Source organism: Arvicola amphibius, chromosome 6 (genome assembly GCF_903992535.2).
Source record: "Arvicola amphibius chromosome 6, mArvAmp1.2, whole genome shotgun sequence".
Taxonomy (NCBI): Eukaryota; Metazoa; Chordata; class Mammalia; order Rodentia; family Cricetidae; genus Arvicola; species Arvicola amphibius.
The window spans coordinates 41,413,251-41,438,940 of record NC_052052.2 but is presented as its reverse complement, the minus strand read 5'-3'; the positions used below and the strand labels follow the sequence as shown (position 1 = coordinate 41,438,940).

The 25,690-nt window shown below is 47.8% G+C and overlaps 1 protein-coding gene across 1 annotated transcript; it reads right to left on the bottom strand.

The window, feature by feature from the left end:
- Positions 1-1,210: 1,210 nt before the first annotated feature.
- Positions 1,211-25,690, bottom strand: Lexm (lymphocyte expansion molecule). Its single transcript, XM_038335516.1, has 10 exons — positions 25,623-25,690; positions 24,297-24,384; positions 23,774-23,938; positions 23,469-23,591; positions 21,400-21,537; positions 21,174-21,317; positions 19,710-19,871; positions 18,753-18,878; positions 15,350-15,483; positions 1,211-1,283 (listed from the first exon to the last, which is right to left on the bottom strand). The coding sequence occupies exons 1-10, from the start codon at positions 25,676-25,678 to the stop codon at positions 1,211-1,213; spliced, it is 1,209 nt and encodes a 402-aa protein (XP_038191444.1). The 5' UTR covers positions 25,679-25,690.

Genomic DNA, 25,690 nt, shown 5'->3' with positions numbered 1-25,690 from the left:
ATTTAAATAAACTCTCCAGGTTTCTTACCTACAAAGGCAAGGATTACAGAGCTGCCCACTTTTTCTATGGCGACAGCGATGGCCAGTAATGTAATAGCTGGCAAAAATGTTTTTTAAAATATGCTCATTTTATAAGGTGGTCTTTTTTTAAGTCTTATTATAGTTATTTTCTAACTTTTAATAAAGATTTACTTTTTTTTAAATTTTATATGAGTCCCAGGACCCACATAAAAACTGGATAATATGATTGATGTGTGGTTCTAACCCCAATGGGTAGGGAAGGGGGGTGTTCCCTAGCCATTGCAGGTGGTGGTTTAAATTTCCAGTTTGCAGCCCTGTTTCTAGTCTATAGAAAGTTCATTGGATAGACGGATCTTATTTCCTTCTGCCTTGCTAAATTAACTGTCAGGGCAGTTGGAAGAGTCAGTGGGTCAGGTTTTGCATAGAGGATTTTGTGATCTCTATGAATAGAGACAGTTTCTCTTCTCCCACAACTGTCGAGACAGAGTCTGCTCTGAAGAAAGTGTCTAATGTGTTTTATTACGTGAGTTCTGTGGCTAAGTCCATCGGGTCCCAGCACCCCCTTCTCTAGGGATAGCCCTCTCCGCCACCCCACCCCACTCTCACTGATGCAGTGAGGGAAGCAGCTCAGGATGTTGTCACTCACCCCCACACCCACCTGTGTGCCCACAGTGCTGACTCTGGGGGCAGAGGCTCCCCAAGTTGTTGGACACCGCCTGGAAGTTGGTAGCCTCCTCCTTGCATGAGGCCCTACTGAGCTTCCAGAAGCATCCCTACCATGAAGATGAGGTGTTCCTGCAGGGGCCTAGAGGGCTGCATAGCAAATGCTCCCGTCCCTCCTGCTCTGGGACGACAGTGAGCGGGTACCCACACTCTGGCTTTACAGCGGAAGGGTTTCCAGGGAGTCGCCCACATTCCCCTTTTCCACCCACCTGCAGCCTGGCCCCCAAATTCATGTCACCAGCTGAAGGAATACTTAGGACAATGCATCTCTTGTAACAAGATTATCCCTCCCTCCGCCCCCGCTGTACCAGCAGGCATTGTGACTTTTGGCCACAGGGCTGCGGCAAAGATGGCCCTCCTGGTCTCTCCCCTCTCCCGGGCATTCTTCAAGACCCCTGTTTCCCATCCCAAGATTTCTCTTCCGGCCTTGGGCCCTCTGGTCACATCAGGCTGTCCTTCTGTGGTTTTAAGGAGTAGGATCTGAATTGTAATCCACAGTTGGAGGGCACTTGCCCTTCGTAAAAGGTGTGATCCGTTCCCTGTAAAAAGAGAGAGAAATATGGGCCCCATCCCTTGCAAGGCAATGAGTTCCCCTTCCGTGGAGGGGGCCTACAGGAGATGAGCTGTGCTTCACAGGGACTCCTACACGGCTTGAGAGGCCAGGATTCATGACCTCCAGAAAGGACCCCTTTCTAAGGGAGGGATCTCTACCCTGTATAACATTTCATCAGTTAGAATGTCTTAGACGAGCTCCGAGGGGGAAACACATGAAGACTAGCAGAGAGTGACTGAGGAAAACACCCAATGAGGCCTCTATACACATATAAACACATGTGCGTCGGCATCCACATCCACATGTGTATGTGCGCGCGTGCGCATTTTATACACATGCAAAACAGACACAGAAAAAAAAAAAACAGCTGGACGAGGTGGCACGTGCTATCTCCGTACTTGGGATGAAGAGGTGGGAAGATCAGGAAATCAAGGCCAACCTGAGTTACACAGTTATCTTGAGGCCAGTCCGAGCTCTGTGAGACCCTATCTAAAAATGAAAGAAAAGCAAATCGGCCGCTTACCTATAGTGGCTCATGTCTGGGATCTCAGTACTTGGGAAGCTGAGGTAAGGGGATTACCATCACTTTGAGGTCAGCCTGGGCTACACAGTGAGTTTCAGGAGAGCCTGGGCTACAGAGTGAGTCCTCTCAAAATCAAACAAACAAAACCATAGCACCTGGAACACAGCCCTGCCCTAAGAGGGAAACTGGGGGCTAGAGAGAGGTAGGCAAGCTAGCACGAGGTCACGTAAGGCCAGGATCAGGGCCAGGCCTCGGGCCCAGCATCCCCAAGCTTCCCATCTCAGTCCCATGCTCCTTCCACCATTTAGAAACTGAGCCAGGAGTCGGACACCCTGCCCCTGCTCAGCAACTTGGAAACAGTTTCCTTATAGGAACGCCTAGCTACCTGTGACCAATAGCAGCCAGCAGCCTTTGTGACATGCGTCACACTCTCAGTTACTGCCTGTTTCCCCTACTAAACAGGCGAGGTCTCCAAGGAGACAGGGCTATGGTTGTTACATGCTTTTGTTCCTTACCCTCAATCATGACCTGGAGCTGAGTGGATATGCCACAGATATTAGTCAAAGGATGAAGGAGGGAGAGGAGGCTTACCAGAGTAAGGGGCCTCTCCTGCCCCCGGTGGGTCTGTGTCTAATGTCTCTGCACCCTTCCCTATAGCCTCACCTCTCATCCAGACTTGGAGACAGAATCTTTGCCTCTGTCCCTCCTGTCTCCATCTGCCCACCTAAAACGCCACAGAGTAGCTTCTAAAACACAAGTGTTGCTTCCCATTAAAACCCTTCTGAGCACCTGGGAGAAAATATTTACTCGTCTTTGTAAATGCAACGTCTAAGAAAGTACTGATGCCAATAATATTTAAAGAATTCTCTAAATGTGGGGGCCGGAAAGATGGCTCAGCTGCTGAGTGCAAAGGATCCTCATTTAGTTCCCAGCATGCACATGGGAAGGCTCACAATCACGAATAACTCCAGCTCCCCAGTGGTTTGAAGCCTCCAGCCCCTGTGGGCACCTGGCTTCGTGGACACACCTGCACTAATGTGCACACACCCATGGACACATAGGTAAAAAAATCAAAAATAAAGACAGAGACTTCTCCAGACTTTGTAAAAAATGTAAGCAGCCTGCTCTTTAAAACAAATGAAAAGGGCTGGAGAGATGGCTCAGTGGTTAAGAGCATTGCCTGCTCTTCCAAAGGTCCTGAGTTCAATTCCCGGCAACCACATGGTGGCTCACAACCATCTGTAATGGTGCCCTCTTCTGGTCTTCAGACAGAATATTGTATACATATACATAATAAGTAAAAAATAAATATTTTTAAAAAAAACAAAAGCTTTGGAAATACTTCAACGAAGAAGTGAAAATAATATTCAACATCCTGTCATGGAGAGATGCGAATCCAAACCATGGTGAAACAATTAGGATTGACAAAAATTCAAAATGCGACATGAACACTGATGTGGTGGGGCTGGGCTGTAGCTCAGGGGCGGAGAGCTTGTCTGGCATACACAAGTCACAGGGTCCGATCCCCAGCACCGTCATACGAAATCGAAACCCGAGTGTGAAGCAAGTAAACCCTTACACATTGCTGGTGAAATACAAAGAGTACAGCATCCCGAAATACTTAGAGGCTTTCTTAGACCGCTGTATGAGCGCTTACCAAATGACCTAGAAAATCCTATTCTGGGCTAATTACTATAAACAAGTGAAAACCTGGCTATCCAGAGAGCTGTATAAGCTCTTTAAGGCAGCTTTCATGAAGGTTGAGATGTGAACAAAAGGCAGACAAACACACTGGATACATTTCAGCATCAAAAAGAACAAGCTTCCTCTACAACATGGGTAACCTCAAGATCACCGTGTGACATGACAGGGAAAGATGTGTCCGTGCATGGCTGGTTCCGCTTGAGAACGGCAAACATATTAGTCACTGGCATACACATAGCGCATTGATGCAGGCAGCATGGAGGAACTTCCTGGTTTGTGGTTTCTCAGCTATATGTAAAACTCAGAAACCAGGAGTTGAGGACACAGCTCAGTAAGCAAAGTGCCTGCCATTGCATCCATGATGACTTGGGTGTGACCGCCAGCACCCACATAAGAAGGGAGGAGTGTAGCATGCCCTTGTAACCTCAGCACTGCAGAGAGGGAAACAAGCAATCTCTGGGGCTTCCAGTCAGCCTAGCCAAGAGGCTAAGCTCTAGACCAATGACAGATCCCATCACCCAAGTAAGCAGGACAATCCTGAGAGATGACACCTGCAGTTGTGTTGTGGCACAAACACATTTTTTAAATTAGGGGCTAGAGGATGGTTGTCTTAGTTAGGGTTTCTATTGCTGCGAGGAGACACCATGACCACAACTCTCATAAAGGAAAACATTTAATTGGGGCTGGTTTAGGGTTTCAGGGGTTTAGTCCATTATTCTTACAGCGGGAAGCTCTACATAGTGAGTTCGGGTTAACCTAGGCTACGTGGCGAGACCTTATATGAAAAAATAAATAGAGGTAAATAAAAAATATAGATAAGTAAATAAATAAATCTGACGTGTATGAAAATGTGTGACTTCTCACAGAACAAAGTTCATGCCCAAGGCCTTTAGTGACTGACTGAACCACCCCTTGTTCTGGTCTCACTTACTCACACACTGCATACAACATTCCAGGGATTCTCTCTGGGTTCAGATTAGGGTTGAAGTGCAGGGAGGGGTTTCCTAGAACCCCACTTTCTGACCCAAACACCCAACTCTCTCACCAAACAGTATATGCAAATGTCCAGGAAGTGCAGGAAGGTAAGCATGGGGGGCATCAGCATTCATCTCTCTCTGCTTCCTGATTGGGGACACAGTGTGAGCAGGCACCTCACACTCCCACTGCCACAGAAGAGCTGTGGCACCATCTTGTCTTACGGGGGACTATGCCCACCAACTCCAAGCCACAAGAAACCCTTCCTCCCTTAAGTCACTTCTGCCAGGCATCTTCCTATGGCAATGAGAAAAGCAACTATATAAACACATGTACATTTAAAAACACTGTGTATACTGCAAACATGCTCCAAGAATATAGTAATTTATTATTACTATGAGCAATTTGAGATTTTTAGGTAAAGAATATGCATTTTAAGCTAAAATTCTGAAAGAATACTTCATTTTCAGTGTTTTGGCAGAAGTGTATTAATGCTGCTACTTCCTCTAAATTTATCAAAAATAAAAGATGTTTTAAAGGGACTGAAGAGAAGGCTCAGTGGTTAAAAACATGTACATTATTACAGAGGATTTGAGGTTAGCTCCCAGCACCCACAATCCAGTGGCTCATAACCACTGTTACTCCAGTTGCAGGAGCTCTAATGCCCTCTTCTGGTCCCTCCAGGCACTGCACCCATGTGCACATACCCACATAAAATACACAGACATATAATTTAAAGTTTTTATATTTTAAAGATGTCTAATAGACAGAGTGATAGAAGATCTGTCATTGAGCATGAAAACATTAGTAATGTGATCATTTTGTATAATAATAATTTTGTATGTAAAGGAGAGTACAGGTATGTGGATGCTGTGTCATATGTCAAAGGCAAACTTCCCGAAGTCACTTGTCTAATTCCACCACGTGAGCACAAGAGATCAAACTCAGGTCACCAGGATTGGGTGCAAGTGTTTGTCCCCCACGAGCCATCTCATTAGCCCATAGCAGCAAATCTAAATGATGTGGATGTAGAGGTGTACAGTATAAAATCCTTTCACCTTTCCTACATGTTCAATTTTTTCATAATAAAATGTCACGCAAAATAATGTAAATTTCTGCCAAATAAAACCAGAACCTTCTCAAGTATTCCTTTTGTGCGTTATCAAGACGCCGGCTCATTTCGTTAATGAATGTGTAGGCTTATCACTTAACAAATGTTCATGAGTTTTCTCCTCTGGGTATCAGCAAGACACTGGAGCCCGGGAACAGAGACGGTCTGTTTAGTTTCACTGTGGGCATGTGAGGAAGTCACGGTACCACGGGGACACACGCGCCACCCTGGGATGTGCAAGAGGCTAAGAATAAAGAGACATTGTCCAGAAAATCAGGGAAGCTTTTGTATTTACACGGAGTTATGGCTGATACATAGGTGTGTCCCAGATAAGCACTAAACAGCCATGTACAGTCAATGGCCAGGAAGGGAGATACCAGGCTGGTGTTGTTCTGCATGGCCAGAGTTTCTTTTTTGTTTTGTTTTTGTTTGTTTTTTGAGACAGTGTCTTACTACGCACCCTTGTATGGCCTGAAGCTTGGTATGTAGACCAGGCTGGCCTCGAATTTAGAGACCCACCTTCCCACGCTGGGATTGAAGGTGTGCACCATTATACCAGAGCTTTCAAATCCTAGTTAAGGGCTGGGTGTGCTGTCTTCTGTCTTTGATTCCAGCACTTGAGGCAGATGAGGGTGGATATCTGTGAGTCTGAGGTCAGCCTGGTCTACATACCATAGTTAGATCCGAGCCAGTCAGGGCTACATGGAAAGATTCTGCCTCAAAACCAGAAATGTTGTGGGGTATCTAAGAGACAAGACTACTCGGACACAGGTTCAAGTCAAGGAAAAGTCTGTATTAACCAATAATTGACCACAGACTGGGTGCTTAGGACCCAAGTACAGTCCCGAACCTTTCTCAGGGTGAACTCTGAGAAGCACAAAAATCACATTCTGGGCTGACACACCTCAGTTAGTAAGCATCATTATCCAGAAACGAACTATAGAAACCAAAAGGCAAGGTCAGTACATTTAGGAATTTCCCCAGAACTGTGGACTTTGATAGATTTGGTCTTTGCTATTGTTTTTGCAGGTAGTGTTACCTATATGTTGGGTTCCAAGGCCTAAATGGTACTTCCATCATGGAGTCAGTTATACTAAGGTCTGGAGACCTAATAACAAAACAAAATGTGCTAGTCAAAAGATCCAGAAAGGTATCCAGAAGGAGGTCTGCTGTGGAGGTAACACACTTATGAAAGACCTAATACACACAGTAGAACGAAAAGCACTCTTTCCCAGGCAGGGCTTAAATCAGAGGTTGCCTGATTGGAAGCCTGAGGCCCAGTGGTTCCCGCCCAAGAAGAAGCAGGTGACCGAGAAAGAGACAATGGCCTCCCACATTCTGCTCTTCTCTCACACAGGCTCTCCCTCACCCGGGTTAGAGACAGCGTACTGGGAAAGGACATGCCCCCTACCATGGCCCAGGAAGTGGCAATAATGAACAAGGTCAGAGTCAGAGGCACACATTCTGTTCCCTGCATTGTCTCTGCTCTCTGGCAGGACTTGGCAAATCCCTTCATGTGCCTCGTCAAACCGTGCTTACTTCAGCTAAAAGATGAGAAAATGGCATTTGACAGCAACCTCTGCATCTGTGGCCTTCCACATTCCACAGCCACAAGCACACAGGACCACAGCCCCCACCCTGGAATGATGGCAGGCATCAGCATAGAAGGGTAGGAAGGATTCAGTGAGAACCCCTTTCCCATCCAGTCTATCCATGTTCACTGCTTTATTTCTGCTGTTGATTTTTAAATTAAAAAAAAATGTGTGGCTGTGTGTGTGTGCATGTGTGTGTGCATGTGTGTACACGTACATGGATATGACTGCATGTAGAGGCCAGACCTCCTGGAACTGGGGTTACAGAAGATTCTGAGCCACTCTACATGAGTGCTGGGGACTAAACCCCGGTCCTCTACAAGAGCGGCAAGTGTTCCTAACTACTAAAACCATCTCTTCCACACGCTTTCTTTAGGGATTTATTTTGTTGATTAAATCAAGTGTAAATGTGTGTTTGTGTGGGAGTGTATGCACATGTGGGTGCAGATACCCAAGGCATCCAGAAGAGGGCCTCAGGTCCCCTGGAGTTGCAGACAGTTGTAAGCCACCCATTGTGGGGGCTGGGAATCAAACCTGGATCCTCTGCAGCTTCACCTGCTCTTAGCAGCAGAGCCCTCCCTCCTGTCCCTACCCCTCCCACAGCTTACTGGAAGCAGCCACAGCTGAGGGTTTTCCTGGACCAGGTGCTTCGACTGACTGTATTTCACAGGTGTATAGCTACAGTTTTCATTGGAATTATTATCTGAACAGTTCAAAATTCACTTCAAACTTGATTATTCTCTTAGACGTAAGAGCTGTTTAGAGGTGGACTTGTTTGTTCGTTTGTTTTTAAACAGGGTCCAACTATGCAGCCCCTGGCTGACCTGAAACTTGCTACGTAGTCCAGGCTAGCCTTGAGTTTTATAGAAAGTTTTATGGAAAGTGTAATTTAAAAAGAAGTGTACTTTCCAACTTTCACGTTCTGGTTTGGGGAACTGTCCTTTTGGTATTAAGTTCTTGCTTTATTATGTTTAGTAAAATGCACATAAATTTTTCTACAAATGACATTTTAGCTTAAACCCTTTTTGAGATTTTCCTAGCCAGTTATTTTAAATGCTTCTTAAGTGTCTGAAATAACAGGGTAAAAATTGTCTATCTGAAGCCTCCAAATAATTCCCACTATAATGTGGGACTTGCTGGGTGGTGGTGGCGCACGCCTTTAATCCCAGCACTCGGGAGGCAGAGGCAGGCACACCTCTGTGAGTTCAAGGCCAGCCTGGTCTACAAGAGCTAGTTCCAGGACAGGCACCAAAAACTGCAGAGAAACCCTGTCTCAAAAATATATATGGACTTGATCACTTATTTGAGGTATGTGAAGGTTCATCATTATTCTAATTTCTTCATGAATTTTATGTTTATCATGACTAAATATTCACCTTCTAGTGGAGTGTGGTAGCACACTCAAGTAATCTCAGTCCTTGGGAGGTTAAAGTGGAAGGATTGTGAGTTCTGGGCCAGCCTGGGCTACATAGATTATATAGCAAGAATTTGTCAAACAAAAAATATTTATCTTTGTTCTGATATTTTGTCTTCAGTTCCTTTTTGCTTGGTATTTGGATTATTATTTTGTCTTTTGCTGTTGGTTACATTAGTTTGGTATAGAGTAGCCTGATCAATTTTTTATGCGCTCTCCCATTCTTAAGCTCTTTGTACTAATTCACTCTTTGTCTGACTAGAGAGGAGCCCCCAGTAGTCTTTTCAGACAAGACATGTTTGAAATACATCTTCAATCCTCACGCAGCTCTCATTTGTTTTATCTGAATACAAATCATATTTTGACTACAAATAAGATGCTACAACCCAATTCTTTTTCTTGAGAATTGTATAGTATGTTCTACCCTGTATATTTCAGAAAAGAAACCTAAAACATGCCTGACTACTTTTTGATTAAATTTAAAATTTGCTGCCTTGGGCCAGTGAGATGGGCCACTTTCTATTAAGCACAAGGATCTGAATTCAATCCCATGGACCTACATGGTAAGAGAGACCTGAAATTGTCCTTGACTTCCATATATGTGTTTTGGCACTTGAACACATGGCTGTCCATGCACACGCATGCACACACACACATATATACACACGCGTGCACACACACACACAGAAATTAATTTAAAATTTAAATGAAGAAAAAGGTTTTAAAAATGCAACAATAAAGGAAATACAAAAAGTCTTTAAAAATACATTCTTTTGCCAGGAGGTAGTGGCACACACCTTTAATTCCAGCACTTAGGAGGCAGAGGCAAGCCATGTAGCCCTGCCAGACACAGACGCCAGAACTTTACCCAGTAAGCCACAGCCACGTGGCAATACACAGATGAATGGAGATGGGTTAAATTAAGATGTAGGAGTTAGCCAATAAGAGGCTGGAGCCAATGGGCCAACCAGTGATTTAAATAATATAGTTTCTGTGTGATTAGTTCAGGGCTGAGCAACTGGGGACAAACAAGTGGCTTCCTTACAACACACTGCCATAAGAAAATACCTGGCAAAAGAGACTTGAGGGAAGAAGGGAATTAGTGGGTATATCCCATCATGATGAGAAGATGATGCTGCCACAGCTCTTCTGTGGCAGCAGGAGTGTGAGGTGCCTGGTCACACCGTGTCCCCAATCAGAAAACAGAGAGCGGGATAAATGCTGATGCTCAGCTTGCTGAAGATGTAAGATTTATTCTTGGAAACTGAGGCTCTCTGTTCACAGTGACACCAGCCGAGTACTCTGTCTGTCTGTCTGTCCATTCATCTGTCCATCAATCTGTCTGTCCATCCACCCACCCATCCATCCATCCATCATCCATACATCCATCATCCATCCATCCGTCCGTCCGTCTATCCGTCCATCCATCTATCTATCTGTTCATCCATCTGTCTATCCATCCATCCATCCATTCATCCATCCATCTATCCGTCTATCTGTCCATCCATCTGTCCATCCATCCACCCATCGATCATCCATCCATCCATCTGTCCATCTATCCGTCAATCCATCTGTCCATCTATCCATCTATCTGTCCATCCATTTGTCCATCCATTTGTCCATCTATCCATCCATCCACCTACCTACCTACCTACCTACCTGTCCCATACCATCCCTTCATTAATTCATTCAGTGATAGGGTCTTTGTAGCTGGAAGGTTTTCTCTGTCTCGCCTGGTCCTATTGGACAGTTTCTCTCCTGCCCGCTGGTCTCCATAGCCACTTATAAAATAATCATTCTGAGGCTTACTATTAATTATAATTGCTTGGCTGATGGCTCAGACTTTTTACTGGCTAGCTCCTACATATAAATTAACCCATTGGGGCCGGGCGGTGGTGGCGCACGCCTTTAATCCCAGCACTCGGGAGGCAGAGGCAGGCGGATCTCTGTGAGTTCGAGACCAGCCTGGTCTACAAGAGCTAGTTCCAGGACAGGCTCCAAAGCCACAGAGAAACCCTGTCTCGAAAAAAAAAAAAACCAAAAAAAAAAAAAAAAAATTAACCCATTGCTATTAATCTGTGTATTGCCACGTGGCTTTGTGGCGTTACTTGTTCTATAGTACATCTTGTTGCTCTAACAGCTCGCTGGCATCTCTCTGGACCCCACTCTTCTTCACCTGTATCTCTGCTTGGATTTCCCACCTGGCTCTATTCTGCCTGGCTATTGACCGAATAAGCTTCTTTATTAGCCAGTAAAACATATTCACACCATACAGAAGGGCATCTCACATCAGGTCTTGATGTATAATATAATTAGGTTGTAATTAACTCATTATATAGCCTAAGATGACCTTAACTCTTGATCCTCCTGCCTCAACCTCCTCAATGCTAGGATTATAGGTATGCACCACCATATACAACCCATGTCCAACGTGTTGGTTTTGTTGTTGTTTATTTAAAAAAATGTTTTTATTTTATATAGGAGTATTTTGACAGCATGCATGTGTACCATGTATGTGCCTGGTGCCTATAGAGTTCCCAAAGAGGGTGTTAGAGCCCATTAAACTGGAGCTACAGATGGTTATAAGCCACTATGTAGGTGCTAGGAACTAAAGCTAAGTCCTCTGCAAGAGCAGCAAGTGCTCTTAACTGCTGAGTCATCTCTGCAGCCCCATGAGCACCACATTGTAAAATTTGGATTAAATGGAAATGGAATGATTGCCTATTTTTTCTAACATCGTCCCCTTCACTTACATGGAAGTTTAGGCAACTGGGCTTAGATGCCCAAGAAAGCTTTCTCCGGCCAAGGCCAAGAACAAAGATCTAGCAACAATGGCACTAGAAGACGCCCTCAACAAGAACACTGATACTCATTCTTCTGCGCGGCATCAATTACCAGAAAGTGCAGAGGGAACTCCTGAGGAGGTTTTAGTGGGACAGGCATGCCAAACAAGGGACAGGAAGACACTGTGGGAAATCTCCAACAGAAGATCGAAGCCAAAACAGAGAACAAAAGAGATTGGACAAAAAGGGAGTCTGTATCAAACAAATGCATCTTCTTATTTTTCAAGGATGAAAAAAGCAGCGTTTCCATGAAATAAGGGCTTGTTGCCATTAACAGAAACATCCAGAATGCAAAAATGTGGAGGCTAAAAGAGGAAGGAAAAAATGACATTTGCAGTGGGTGAGGGACCTATTTCCACTCGCCTGAAAACAGAAACACCCAGGAGGGAACACAGCAGGCCTCACAGGTGACCACTTGACAAAAGCACAAATTTGGAATCTCTCACACCTGCTGACCTCCCCACTTGAGGTCACAGTCCTCCAGTCCCGGGGTCCCGGTGGAGTGAGGCCTTCCTAAACAATGCCACAGAAGCCCCAACGCAAATCTGACACCTACAGAGACCCTCTAAGTATCATCATAAGCCATAATTAAGTTTTACATTATGCCCCTTCCTGTAGGGATGTGCACTACCACCGCCCGGCAAGAATTCTTGTCTTACTCTATTTGCAGGCTTTTGGTTTTTGTTTCTGGCTATAAAAATAATCTATATCAGCTGGGCAGTGGTGGTGCATGCTTTTAATCCCAGCACTCAGGAGACAGAGGCAGGCAGATCTCTGTGAGTTCGAGGCCAGCCTGGGCTACAAGAGCTAGTTCCAGGACAGGCTCCAAAAGCTACAGAAAAACCCTGTCTTGAAAAAAAAAATAATAATCTGTATCCCAGCATTTGGGAGGCAGGGACAGAAGGAGCAGGTGTTCAGGATCACCCTCCACTACAAATTGAGTTTGAGATTAACTCAGCTACACGAAATCTTACCTCAAAACAACAAAAACAAATAAAAAGCCTACACAAAAAAATTTTGATTAAAAAAAAAACAAACAACTCAGAAACAAGTAAGTATTTTGTGAAAGAACCCAATAGCCTTTCTCTAGATTTAACTACAATCAGAAGTTTGAGGCTCTGACCAGTGAGATGGCTCAGCAGGCAAAGAAGCTTGCTGCTAAGTCTGGAGGCCTGAGTTCAATCCCCAGGATCCACATGACAGAAGGAACTGACTCCCACGTAAGTGCCATGGCACACACATGTCCTCACACATGCACAGATAAACAAAAGCTTTCTGCTCGTTTTTCATATTATGCTTTCTAAGCATATGCTAATGCATCTTTAAATTTAAACATTTTTGGGTTTTTTTTTCCCCCAGACAGGTTTTTACTATGTAGTTTGGCTTTCCTGGAACTTACGATGTAGACCGGGCTGGTCTCGAATTCACAGAGATCCTTCTGCTTCTGCCTCCCAAGTGCTAGGATTAGAGGCATGAGTCACTATGCCTGGCTAATTTAATTTTTAAGCAATTTTGGGCTGGTAGGGTGCACTCACACTGCACCAACCTCACCCAGAATGGAAGATTCTTCTTTAGGAAATTCCAGTGGTCCCAGAGAAAGCCCTAGGAGCATGATGACAGGTGAATGATGGATCCAGATCCAGCCAGTTCTTCTCCATGAGACTCATGGGGGCATTTGCAGTGTTTTTCTCTTGACTATGAGTGGACAGGGGAAGAAAAGGAAGAGCATAGAAGAGCTGGAGACAACACGCTTAGGAAAAACTGCAATCTCTCATCCTTAGATAAGAGAGCATCCTTAGATAAGAGAGCATCCTACATCAACAGCACAGAACTAACACTATGAAAGAAAAAGAGCAAGTGGTACTCCTCAGACGGAAGGGCTCAGACGGAAGGACTTTTGGGGGTTAGAGATACGATAGAATCAGGGCTAGGAAACCAGGACAAGGAAGTTTGACCACAAAGGACAGAAAAAGCAGACATAAAAAGAAAACAAGAAACTAGAAGCTGGGAAGATTGCTCAACGTGTAAAGTTCATCCTTACACTAGGAAGGACTGGAGTTTGGATCCTCAGGATGCGTGTAGAAGCCACAACAGTCTCCTGTAATCATAGCACTTGGGAAGCAGAAAGGGAGGTGGGAAAAGGTCCTTGAGCTAACCTGGCTAGCTAGACTAGCTAACCTGGCTAGCTAGACTAGCTAACCTGGCTAGCTAGACTAGTTGACCAAGGAGTTCTAGGTTCCACTGAGAGACTCTGCCTCGACACTGATGTCAGCTTCAGTCTTAACACACATGTGCACATGTATGCACACCTGCGCATATACATGTGCCCACACACATTCTCACATGCATACACACACACACACACACACACACTAAACACATGTATACATGGCAAAAAAAAGAATGTGAAATAAAGACATCTGTTATCTAAAAGAGAGAAGAAAGGGGGGACATTAGAAACCATCACAGACAAAACCCTAAAATCAAATTTCCCCAGAGGAGAAGGACCTGAGCTTCCAGACAACAGAAGCACACCAAGTGCCCAGCACAGTATTTGAACATAGACTACAGCATAGCACATCACCACGAAGACTCAGAACACTGGGGACAAAGAAGGCCCTGGAAGTTTCCAGAAAGAAACACACAGGTCACATGCACAAGACAGAATGGTGTCAGGCTTCAGAACCAAGCTGGGAGTTAGCAAAGCCTTCCAAATCCTGAAGGAAAATGAATCCCAGTTTGGTTATTTCCAGCCAGACTATGAATCAGCCATGAAGGCAGGGAGGGTAAACAGCATTTTCACACATGAAATCTATTAAAACTCTTACTTCCCACTGCCCTGTCTCAAGAACCCCCAAACAAAGGATCAAACCAAGGAATACAGGGCCACAAGACTATTTTACCCAAATAAAACCATCTGAAATTACATTTCAAAACTAGAGATGGCTCAGCAATTAAAGGGCTTGCTTGCCAGAAAAGAATGAGGGCCAGAGTTGGGATCCCCAGAATCCCATGTTGGGTGGGAGTAGCAGCCTGCCTCTAACACTCATCTAGGGCAATGAAGCATGGGGATCCCCAGAGTAAGCTCACCAGCAAGAATATCCGTATCAGTGAGCTCTGGATTTGATGGAGAGACCCTGGCTCAATGAATAAGGTGGAAGAGTCCTCAAGAATGAATCTCAATGTCAACCTCAGGCCTCTTCATGCATGAGTACCCACACACACGCAAAGGTATGCATTCATGCACATCCACACACACATGAAAAATGGAAAAAGAAACAAACAAACAAAATGAGCAAATCATCTGGTCCCCACCCCTGAGTCCTCACAATGCCCACTCTGTAATTTCCCACAAAGAAAATACTCAATTTTCAAGTGCACATCCATCAGATTCAAGCATATCTAGGGTCAAGCTTCTGCTTTAGCCAATGGCCTCTTAGATCAATAAAACACAGCAGTGGCTGATGTCTGTGGCCTCTTCATAGTTTGCCACGGGCTTTCACGGGCCTCTCATGCTTGGCTTCACAGTGTCCTGAAATGACTTTTACCAACCCTCGGTGGACACCAAGAGCCTGGGGTTCTGTGAGAGGCAAGGCACCTAGGGCTAAACCTAGATGGTGGAGGATTGAAGAAGTAGCCTTTTTTCCCTCACCCGAGACCAATCATCCCATTTGCCTCTTCTCAGCCATTTGCTTACTCAGTAGCTGAAGGACACACAACTCAACCCACCTCACGTAGCCAGTACACGCTAAACCGAGATCTAAACTGAATCTAAACTGAAGGGTCTCTCTTGTGTGGTTGGCATGGGAACCAAGCACGCCCCTCCTCTAGACCACCAAGGGGCATATTACCTCCCCTCAGCCCCCTCTAAGAGCCCCGGCTATACTCACTGCAAGTGTCTGTCTCGGATTGGGTCATCCGGGTAGCGCTTGGCTCCGTTCAGGAACAGAGAGCGGAATCGCTGCCTTCTGTCTTTGGTCTCCATCAGTGTGGTGTTGAGGTAGCGGCCTACCCCAACTGGGTTCTATGCCAGGGAGAGTACAACAGGATGTTAGTGAGCGTGGCTTGAAAACTTACCCTCAGGCCTTTTCTCCTCCCTTCAGACCCCAGACACCCCCCCCCAACTGTTAGGAATCAAATTGTGCCCCTCCACCAAAAAAAAAATAAATAAATAAAATGTGCTGAAGCCCTAATCTTAGTGTCTGACACTGTGACCTTATTGGAGAATTGGGCTGTTGCAGGAGGAAGCCATGCCGCTGCAGGTGGGACCCTGGCCTAGTATGATGGGTGTCCTTATAAGAGAAGACACTTGATGGGAGTCGTACACAGAGTTATCAGTGTCTGATCAGAGTGGTCCAGTCATGATCTAGGAGAGCCGAAAGCTGCACAGAGGCAAGGAAGGACTCTCCAGCGTCACTTTCGTAGGGAGCATGGACTCGAGTCTTCTGCCATCCCGAGCGGTGAAGAGTACAGCTCCGGTCACTAGCCCACCTGGTTTGTTCTCCTCCAAATGACACCTGGGCCAGCCTGCCCATGTGTCTGCCATAAGAGAGGCTCAGCGACAAGACATAACTTTTCAAGATGACAGAGTAAGGCCATGACAGAGAAGCACAGGAGGCAATAAGATCAGAGTCCAGGCCTGACGTGGGATGCCCTTCTGTATGCTGTGAATACATTTTATTACCATTGGTTAATAAAGAATCTGATTTGGTCGATAGCCGTCAGAATAGATGAGCCAGGCAGGAAATCCAAGTAAAGATAAAGGGGGAAAAAGGCAGAGTCTGGGAGACACCAGCAGCTGATGGAGAAGCAAGATGTGAGGTAACAAGCCATGAGCCTCGGGGTAAAATATAGAATGATAGAAATGGGTTAATTTAAGTTGTAAGAGCTGGTTAATAAGCCTGAGCTAATAGGCTAAACAGTTTGTAATTAATATTAAGCCTCAGAGTGGTTATTCGGGAACCTCTGGATACATAGGCCATTCTCAAGCAGGAGTGTCCAGAGGGCCTTTCTGCCCTCCCTTGAGAACTGGCCTGCACTTTGCATGGCAGGGCCTGCACTGTGCATGGCAGGCTGTGAGTTAGTTTTAACTGTCAGTCGACACAATCTAGAATCACCTAGGAAGAGTCTCAACAACGGATTGTCTAGATCAAGTCGGCTTCTGGGCACGCCCATGGGGGATGGTCTTGATTTCATTAATTAATGTGGGGAGATCCAACCTGCCAATACCATTCTGGGTTTGGGTCCTGGGCCGTACAAGAGCAGAGAAAATAATCTGAACAACACACACGTGTGCATTTCTCTCGATTCTTGTCCACAGGTGTGATGGACTCACTGTTTTAAGCTCCCTCCATCTTGGCCGCCCTGCCATGGCAGACTCCATTCTGGAACTGAGAGCTAAAACAAAGTTGCTTTTCCTCCAAGTTGCTCTGTGTCCAGGCTTTTCTATCACTGCAGCAGAAATGAACCTTGGGCACCGGCCCTGTGACAACAGCATGGCCGCCTGGCTCCAGTCTAAACCTGTGACTTGGGATTCTGAGAGCTCAGATGTTAATGATAACTAAAGTCAGTTTTAACTGTCCACAACCTAGAATCATGAGGAAGAGAACCTCAGTGAGGAACTGTCTAGAACGGGCTGGCGTGTGGGGTGCTACGAGAGGAAATGGGATTAAAAAGCAAAGGCAGGTAAATTATAAGCAAGATGTGTCTCAGGGAGACTGTGTCATGAATACGAAGTTTGGTTTGAATATGGCTTGGATATGAAGAGGCCCCCCCAAAGGTCTTGGTCCCCAGCTGGTGGTGCAGTTTAGTGGTGAAGGGATTATGATGGCCACCGGAAGCTGAGGCCTAGTTGGAGGAAGTCGCTCACTGGGGGCATGCCTTTGAAGGTATGCTAGGGCCTGTCCCCTATCTTCCCCTTCAACCTCTCTCTGTGTTCCCATTTACCACGAGGGGAGCAGTTTTCCTCCACCATAGCCTTTCTGTCTTACCCTGGCCTAAAAGGAATGGAGCCAACTGCGGTGGAGTGAAACCTCTGAAACAAAAACCCAAACTATACCGGTCCTCCCTCAGTTGACTCTTCTCAGGGATTTTTTTTCACCATGGCAAACAGTGACTGTCCCAGACCAGGAAAGATCTTAAAATCATCAAGTTCAGATCAGGACCAAGCTTTCCTGTGCTGCTGGAGGCAGGAAGCAAGGCCTGTGTGCGGCAGGGGGGCTAAGGTGATTTTGTGACTCATGGAGTTGTTTACTTCAGATTTGTGCATGTGTAGTGGATCCATGTGACTGATAAATGTGCACTAAAAAGCTGTGTGGGGGATTAAGTATTCACAAGCGCTAGGACTAGCCTGTTCTAGGAGAGCACTACCAAACTGTGGGCATCATCACACACCTGGGGACAGCAAAAAGAGCCAGGGAGGGAAGGGGACAGAAGAGAAGTTGTTCACTCATGCATAAGAAATGAGCTAACATCTCCACTCTCCACCAGCTGCCCTCGAAGCCCCACGACTAGTGCAGAGACAGGGGAAGCATGCCCAGGGAAGGGAAGAGGATGGGAGAGCTGTCCAGTAGGTGGGGCCTCTTAACACTTTGGTTCTCAAAGTGTGGCTTCTGTGTGATAATCAGTTTTAATTGTCCCAAGAATCACACAAGAAGAGAATCTCAATAAGGAGTTTGTCTAGATGAGGTTGGCATGTGGGCATATCTGTGAGGGCTTGTTTTGATTCCATTCATTGAGGCTCACGCATTGTGGGCAGCACCATTCCGTGTTTGGGTTGTGGACTGTGTAAGCATAGAGAGGGGGCTGGACACAAGGAAGCATGCGTGCGTTAACCCATTGCTCTCTGCTCTTGACTATGGCCACAGTGTGACTAGTTCTTCCCTGGCTCCTCCGCAATGATGGACCGTAACCTGGAATTGTAAGCCAAATAAGCCTTTCTCCCATAAAGCTGCCTTTGTCAGAATCATTTGATCGCGGCAATAGGAAAGGAAACTAGTGCACCCCGGAAACCTGTTGGAAAGGTTGTTTGCAGCCCTTCTCCCCAAGGCATGCTGAATCAGAAGCCCTAGCACAGGACCCATTGACCTGACCCTTATCAAGTCCCCCGTGCCTGCTCACATTGGAGACCCTAGAAAGCAAGTGCCTAGAAAAATAAGACAGAGTTAATGAAAGAGAGAGTCCTGGGCCCAGGGAGCATCTGTGTCAGGGGCACAAAGGGCTTGGGCTATCTGAAGGAACGGGAAAACTTCCCTGTCCACCACCATGCCCCTCCCCCAACCTCGACCCACTCACCCAGTTTCCCAAAAACATCTGGTAGGCCTTATTGCCTGACCGCTTGGAGGCCAGGAGGAATGGCGGCCGGTTGACGTGTTTCTGTTCCGTCTCATGAGGAAGATAAGAACCAGGGCCAGCTATATCCTAGGGGTAAAGAGGGACCCACTGAGGAAGCCCTAGAAATCTCAGCCCAGGTAGGACAACTGAGGATTCATGGCAGCTGACCTCATCTGTCCAGCACCCCCCACTCTACCCACCCCCAAACAGAGGCCTCTTTACAGGTTCCCAGGGGCCCCTGAGATGACCAGAGAAGTGCTCTGAACAGCAGCCTAGAACTGAGGCACACTGGTCCTGGAGTCAGAGAGCTTAGTCCTATATGGGGTCTCCTGGCCCCTACGGGGAAACCCTTTTCAAGTTCTGCACCCCAGTTTCCATTTGTCTAATGCTAGTGGTGTCCCTCCCAGCCTCCCATGGGAGAGGGATGGACAGTGGTTTAGCACGTAGTCAGAGCGTCCAGCCCTTTTCCTCCTATTTCATTTCTTCCCTTGGGGCAGACCCTGCCAGGGCCCACTCAGAGAACTGGCCACTGTCCCCCAGAAAGGACCGCCTTGAGGAGGCAGAGCCTGGCCCCTCCCTGGGAAGAGCAGGTAGGTAAATCTGAGGATGGACCCTATCTCACTCCATCCTGCCCAGTCTTTGCCCAATTCTCCAGCTCTTTAAGGCCAGGGGAGGAAGGGCAGATGGGAAGGCATCTCTGGCCGGGACTTCCTGGTGGCCTGGCTCAGCTATGGGGTCCACATTGGTAATCCTAATCACAGCTGCGAGTACTGGCCACACAGCAAGGCTGGGTGTAGAATGGAGGCTAAGAAAGGGGCTAGCCAATGCAAGGCCAGGCTGGCAACCAGACACGGCACCCCACCTCCCGCAATCTCACTGGCCTTCCAAGAGAGAAAACAGACCGTGGGGTACACTGACCAGATTTCTGGGGTACTGACTAAGAGTAGTCCAAAAAATTCTCTCCGTGGGGTGTTTCGGTTCTCGGGGAAGTTTTGAAAAAGTGCCACGCTTCTTGTTGTGTTGTGAGTTGAGTTCCTCCACGAAGCTCTTGAAATTTGTCAGCTCCCTGGACTTCTTTCTCTGAGGAATCGAAGAGAAAAAAACATTGTCCCAGGAAGGTCATAGGCTCGCTAGGAAGGAAGGAAGGAAGGGAGGGAGGGAGGGAGGGAGGGAGGAAGGAAGGAGGAAGGAAGAAGGAAGGAAGGAAGGAAGGAAGGAAGGAAGGAAGGAAGGAAGGGAGGGAGGAAGGAAGGAAGGAGATAAAAATGAAAAAACAAAACAAAAGGCAAGACCAGCCCACAGAATGACTGCCGTGAAGAGAATCCCATCGTGGTAACAATGGCTTGTGCCCGAGGTTCCAGGACTAACACACGCACTACTCATCTGATGGCGGGGGAGGGATGGGGACAGAGCCCGCAGTGAAGGTGAAGCCTGAGCTCCCGAGTTCAATCCCTGGGACCCACCTGGTGGAAGGAGACTGCTGACTCCTGCAAGTTTCACAAGCATGCCATGAACCAACCTCGCACACCCAAACAAATAGACGAATGCACGTTTTAAAAGATTTATGGGTATCTGTATGTGGTGCAGGAGGCAGAGAGGATGCAGAAACTCCGAATTTGCCTCTCCATTTTGCTGTGAACCTAAAATTGCCCTAAAATATAAAATCTGTAACACCGTCTGCCACCACAGTGGTCTCCCATTAGCAGCAGTTTTTATTCTGTTCCTGGCTGGTTGCACCTTTCTTTCTCCTCGACTGGAAGTTCCACACAGGCTATTTCCCTGCGTCTAGACGGCGAACTGGACTAACCCTGCTCAGGCAGCGACTCCAAGGGGGGGACAGGAAAAACAGGTCTGGACACATACTTGATCCCTCTAGCTATAAGCCCGAAGACAGGAAAACTATGAAATCCTGTAGCAAGATTTTGACGGGGATTGGAAAGGTAAAGCAAGCTAAAAGGCTACCTCAGTCACCTTTCCTCTTCCACTCTGGGACTCTATTACCCAGAGCACTGCCACTAACTGAGCTGGGTTAGCTCAGATCCGTGAAGCCTGGGAAATGTTTACAAACAGACACTGTACCCTTGGGGTGACCGCAGGTCTGGCAGCTGACGTACCAGCCCTGCATGCTGGACCATCTGTATATGTGCAGTTCATGTTGGTATTGAGGAGAGAACAAACCATAGGATCTGATGTGCAAAACCGTGCTCTGGCCCCTGCCCTGACACAGGGAACTATATCCCACCCTGGCAGAGGCACACAGTCAGCAAGGGGAGACCCCTCCTCCCGGCAACACGTGGCACACAGGACTATGTTCCTGTGGCTAAGCCACGAAGCTTGTCTGCCGGGGGGGTGGAGCTCACAGCCACCCACCCAGGCACATACCTGCATGGAATAATGTCCGTAGGGTATAGGCTTGCTTCGGTCACCAGAGAAAATGTCGTAGGGGCCACGAGTACCAGTGGATCGGTTCACGAAGCTCTCGATGCCACTTTTGATGGTGTAGGTACCAGGTCCCAGGCCACTGCCCTAGAGACAAAAGTGGTGGAGGTACTTACAGGGGAGGGACCAAGGTGGAATTTCAGCCTCCCTATGCCTGGTGGGGAGTTACCTGGTGAGACAGGGGTGGTGGCTTGTTGGACATCCTACACATAAGGCCCTCGGAATGTGAGCGGTTCCAGGCATTCTCCTCCAGCCGTGTGTATGGGTTACCCTTCTCCCCATAATTTCCAGGGCCTGGATAATAGTTCTGCAGGGCAGGAGACAGAAACGCAAAGTTGTCGGTCCCACTCTTTGTGCTGGTCCATCTGAGGAAGCGATGCCTGGGGTTTCGAATCTCAAGAGGAACCAGGTTTTCAGTTTGTGGCTGTGTTACCCACCCCGCCTCACGGCATCACCTGTGAACCTCCTCCGTGGCTCACACCTTTAGCTCGAGGCTGGCTACATTGCTGCCTCAGCACCTGCCACTCAGCCTGATCTCCCTGCTCTTGTTTGCTTACAGTGTTTTCATCCTTCAGAATTCCTCTTCCTACCCTCCGGTGGGGCAATCATGCCAACCCTGCAAAGATCTCCAGGCACCATCTCTCCTGGGACCCACACTCTCCTACCCAGCACACACACAGGCAGCTGCTCTGTCAACGACACCTGCAGCTCTGTGACCAGCTTCCTCACTGTGCTGTGAACAGGCTGGGATGGATGAGCACCCGGAGTTCTGGAGTTCTAGGCTGGGGGACCCTTGGCTCTGCTCCTGCCTAGCTGGGGGAGCTTGGGCCTCTGAGCCGCATGGTCCCGTGGGATTAACATAGAGATGGTAATACTTCCCGGCAGGGAATAATGACAGAGTTGAGTTTCTGTAGAGACCTCTGCCCAGGGCCTGGCACCTAGTAGGTCCCATCACACAAGTCAAGGTGAGGTGACTGTGGCTAGTATCAGAGGCCTGGATTAGCTTCTAGGTAGTTTTAGAAGTGCAATGAGCATAGTTAATTTGTGGTGCAGGGAGTTGGGGCTTGTCTTGGATGATATGCACCTTTTAGCCACATGGGGGCACTGCTGCTACGCAGATGAAGCAACCCACCTCTCCTCTGGGCTCAGCAGCCAAACCCTAGAGGAGCCAGACCTAGCAGAGAAGGTGGGACCTATGCATGGAAAAATTAAGCCACTGTGAGGATCGGATCTGTCTGTCTCCAGAAGAATCAGATGGGTCTTGCTTCCTCCCGTGGCTCAGAGTGTAGGTGGAGTGTTCTGGAGAAAACCCCTTTGTTAGGAGACTGGGCCCCTAACTGTGCTGACTTGCTCCAAAGCCTTAACAGCAGCCAGAAAAAAAAGCAAGCCAGTACCCTCTGCAATCAACACACAGGAAGCTTGTCTCTAAAAGTCAGAATGAACAGATGCGCGGGGCCCTCTCTCCAAGGAGCTCCTTCAGTGGTCAATCAAGTCCTTGGCCTCCCCAGACCTCAGTGTCATCTCAAAGCCCGTAGCAGGACACTTGAAAGCCTTCCCTAGGCTGCAAGGCCCTCCTCACAGACTTCACTCAGAACCTTCTCATTTCTCACCTCACCAGCTCTCTGTAGCCTGGCTATTGTTCGAACTAGCCAAGTGTATCCCCACCTCGGGTCCTTAGCTTATACTGCTCCCATTCCCAGGAATGTTCTAGGCAAGAATCGGGTATCATGAGTCCCCTTTGCCCAGGGGTCAAACTGCGGGTCCCAAACTGCTGTCTGTGAATCACTCCACAGCGCTCCTTCCTTGTGTCATTTCCCCCTTAAAACTCTGGCCAGCTATGTATGTCCTTCTTCATACTGTGGTTTGTGTCCCTGGGTGCCTACTCGTCTATTTATCTCTGCCAGATCTCTCAAGGCCTAGTTCAGTACTGGCATCCTGTTGTTGCTTAGTCATCATTTCCTGGTTGGCTGGCGGACTGGATACATTTGCTGAGCTTCTGATATATTTTAGGTTTCCTCCTAGACCTGGAGAGGAACCACATTTGTCCCTTCTGGAAGATCTCACAGCCACTGGGCTCAAGGCTGAGACTCAGGAGAGCACAGAAGGGCCAGTGAGCCAGAGGAGAGCTTAACCAAGCCTAGGGAGGAGACCGGCCCAAAGCAGGGGGCTTCTCAATCTATCCAAGCTGCAAAACCCTTCCCGCAAGGGACAGGGGCTGGAGGAGACAAGAGCACCTACCCCGATGAGTCCTCGGAAGCGCATCTCCCCAGAGCTGAGCAGTCCCCGCTTGCTCTGTGGTTTCTCCTGCATCTGGGTCAAGAAGTCTTTGAAGTTGTAAGAGCCAGGTCCCAGCTTGTGCACCTGCCCCAACAGAAGAGACCGCACGATGAAAAAGGAACCAAAGAAGTTCCAGCCAGGAAGGAGCCCAAGGGACGGTGGAGCTCTCCAAGAGGAAACTGTGTCCACCGGGACTCTGAAGAAATAGCCATATGGACAGGAAGCCTGGTTCCTGGAGGTGGGGAGGGCCATGCTCTAAGCCTCACCTGCTGCTGTCTTTCCTTCATGATACTTCGGTACTGGAAGTGGGGTAGCTGGGTTAGTCGAGTGGCTTCCTGGGCCCGAGCCCAGCCTGAGCCCATCTTCTGTTCCAGAAACTTCTTGCTGAAGCAGGTATCCTTGGAGTTATAGGTCCCAGGTCCTATATGGGACTAAATTAGAGCAGGCTCAGAGCTGACTGGATCAGTCTTAACCATCTAGCCCCTCCCAGCCCCCAGCAAGTCCTCCCCCAAGTCATCTTTGACCTGGAAATGGAACCACACATTCCCCCAGCCTGATACCCAGGGCTCTGCACTCAAGTCAGCCCTGATGGCCCTGTCATTAGCCCTGTTCCACTTCAGGGACAGAGTATAGAGCCAGGCTGGTGCTGAGGCTGCAGAAGGAAGCCTGTGGCCCCTAACTTCTCGTTTCCCGCCACAGTCCTGAAGCCCGGGTAGGAGCGGAGCTTGGGTTGGAGCGTTCACAGGTGGTGGAGGAGAATGCAGACCCCATGCGAGGAGGCAGGCTCACCTGATCCACAGAATAATGCCTGGAGTACGGGGCCTCTGTGAAGGTGCTTAATTTCTTCTGGTTGGGATAAACAGCAGAGACATCAAACCTAGGGAGTTACACAGCCAAGTGAAAGCCCCTGGCTGGCGTCCCAGCCTGGCTGGAGCAGCCCTGGGGACAAGGGAGTTGGCTTCCCAGGAGACGTGACTTTGGATCTGCTCCATTGGACATCCCAGAGATTCCTACCGCTGGCCGTCACCATCACAGCCTCTGCTCTGCTTCTCCTCACAGCTTCATTTCGCCTCTATTTGGGTAGTTACACTGCACAGTGTATACTTTGTATCATTTTAATATACTTTTAATAATATATATATAGGATGATTATCCATACCAGCTCGCGACCTCAGATCCTAGAACCATGTGTGGCACATAGGCTATGTTATGTGCAACTATATCAAATATAATATAAAGAAATATGATAGCTGGGCATAGTGGTGCACACCTTTAATCCCAGCACGTGGGAGGCAGAGACAAGTGGATTGCTGTGAATTTGAGGTCAGCCTGGTCTACATAATGAGTTTTAAGACACTCAGGGTTATGTAGAGAGACTCGGTCTCAAACACAAACAAAGAAAAAGCCAAAAAACACCACCAACAACACCAAAAAAAGAAAGGAAGGAAGGAAGGAAGGAGGGAGGGAGGAGGAAGGAAGGAAGGAAGGAAGGAAGGAAGGAAGGAAGGAAGGAAGGAAGGAAGGAAGGAAAGAAGGAAGGAAGGAAGGAGAAATGAGACCTGGACTGCAAACCCACTCAGAACTTTTCGGCTGAGTGTTTCATGGACAGGCCATGTGGCATCTCTGAATAAGCCACATAGATGTTCTAGAAATAGTTTGCAGGAACTTATTACAGAAGTGAAACAAACAAACAAACAAAAAGTTCAGAGGCCAGGCGTGGTTGTGTGCGCTTTTAATCCTAGCACTTAGAGGGCAAGGGCAGGCAGATCTCTGTGAGTTCAGTGCCAGTCAGGGCTACATAGTGAGAAGGAGGAGCAGGGGAGTGGAGGAGAAGGAAGAGGGAGAAGAAGGAGGAGGAGGAGAAGAAAAGACTCAGTATGGTAGAGCCTGGGCCGGGATGTGAGAGGTGGGGGAGGGGCGACCCAGGCCTCTTCTCCATCCCCGCCCTCCCCTTACCCTGCCCCCCCACCTCCCCCATTCCCTCCCCGCCCCCCCCCCCACCCCCGGCTCCAGGCCTCAGTATTGGCCTCCCTCTCCCGAGGCGGAGGAGCTGGTGGGGCCCACAAGAACTCCCTTGGATTCTGGGTGCCAGGCCAGGAAGCAGTTGGGCCCCACCTGTGGCTCTGCACCCCGAAGGGCGCCCCTTTGAACCACTTTGGGTGGGTGGACATGGTGTTGCGAGG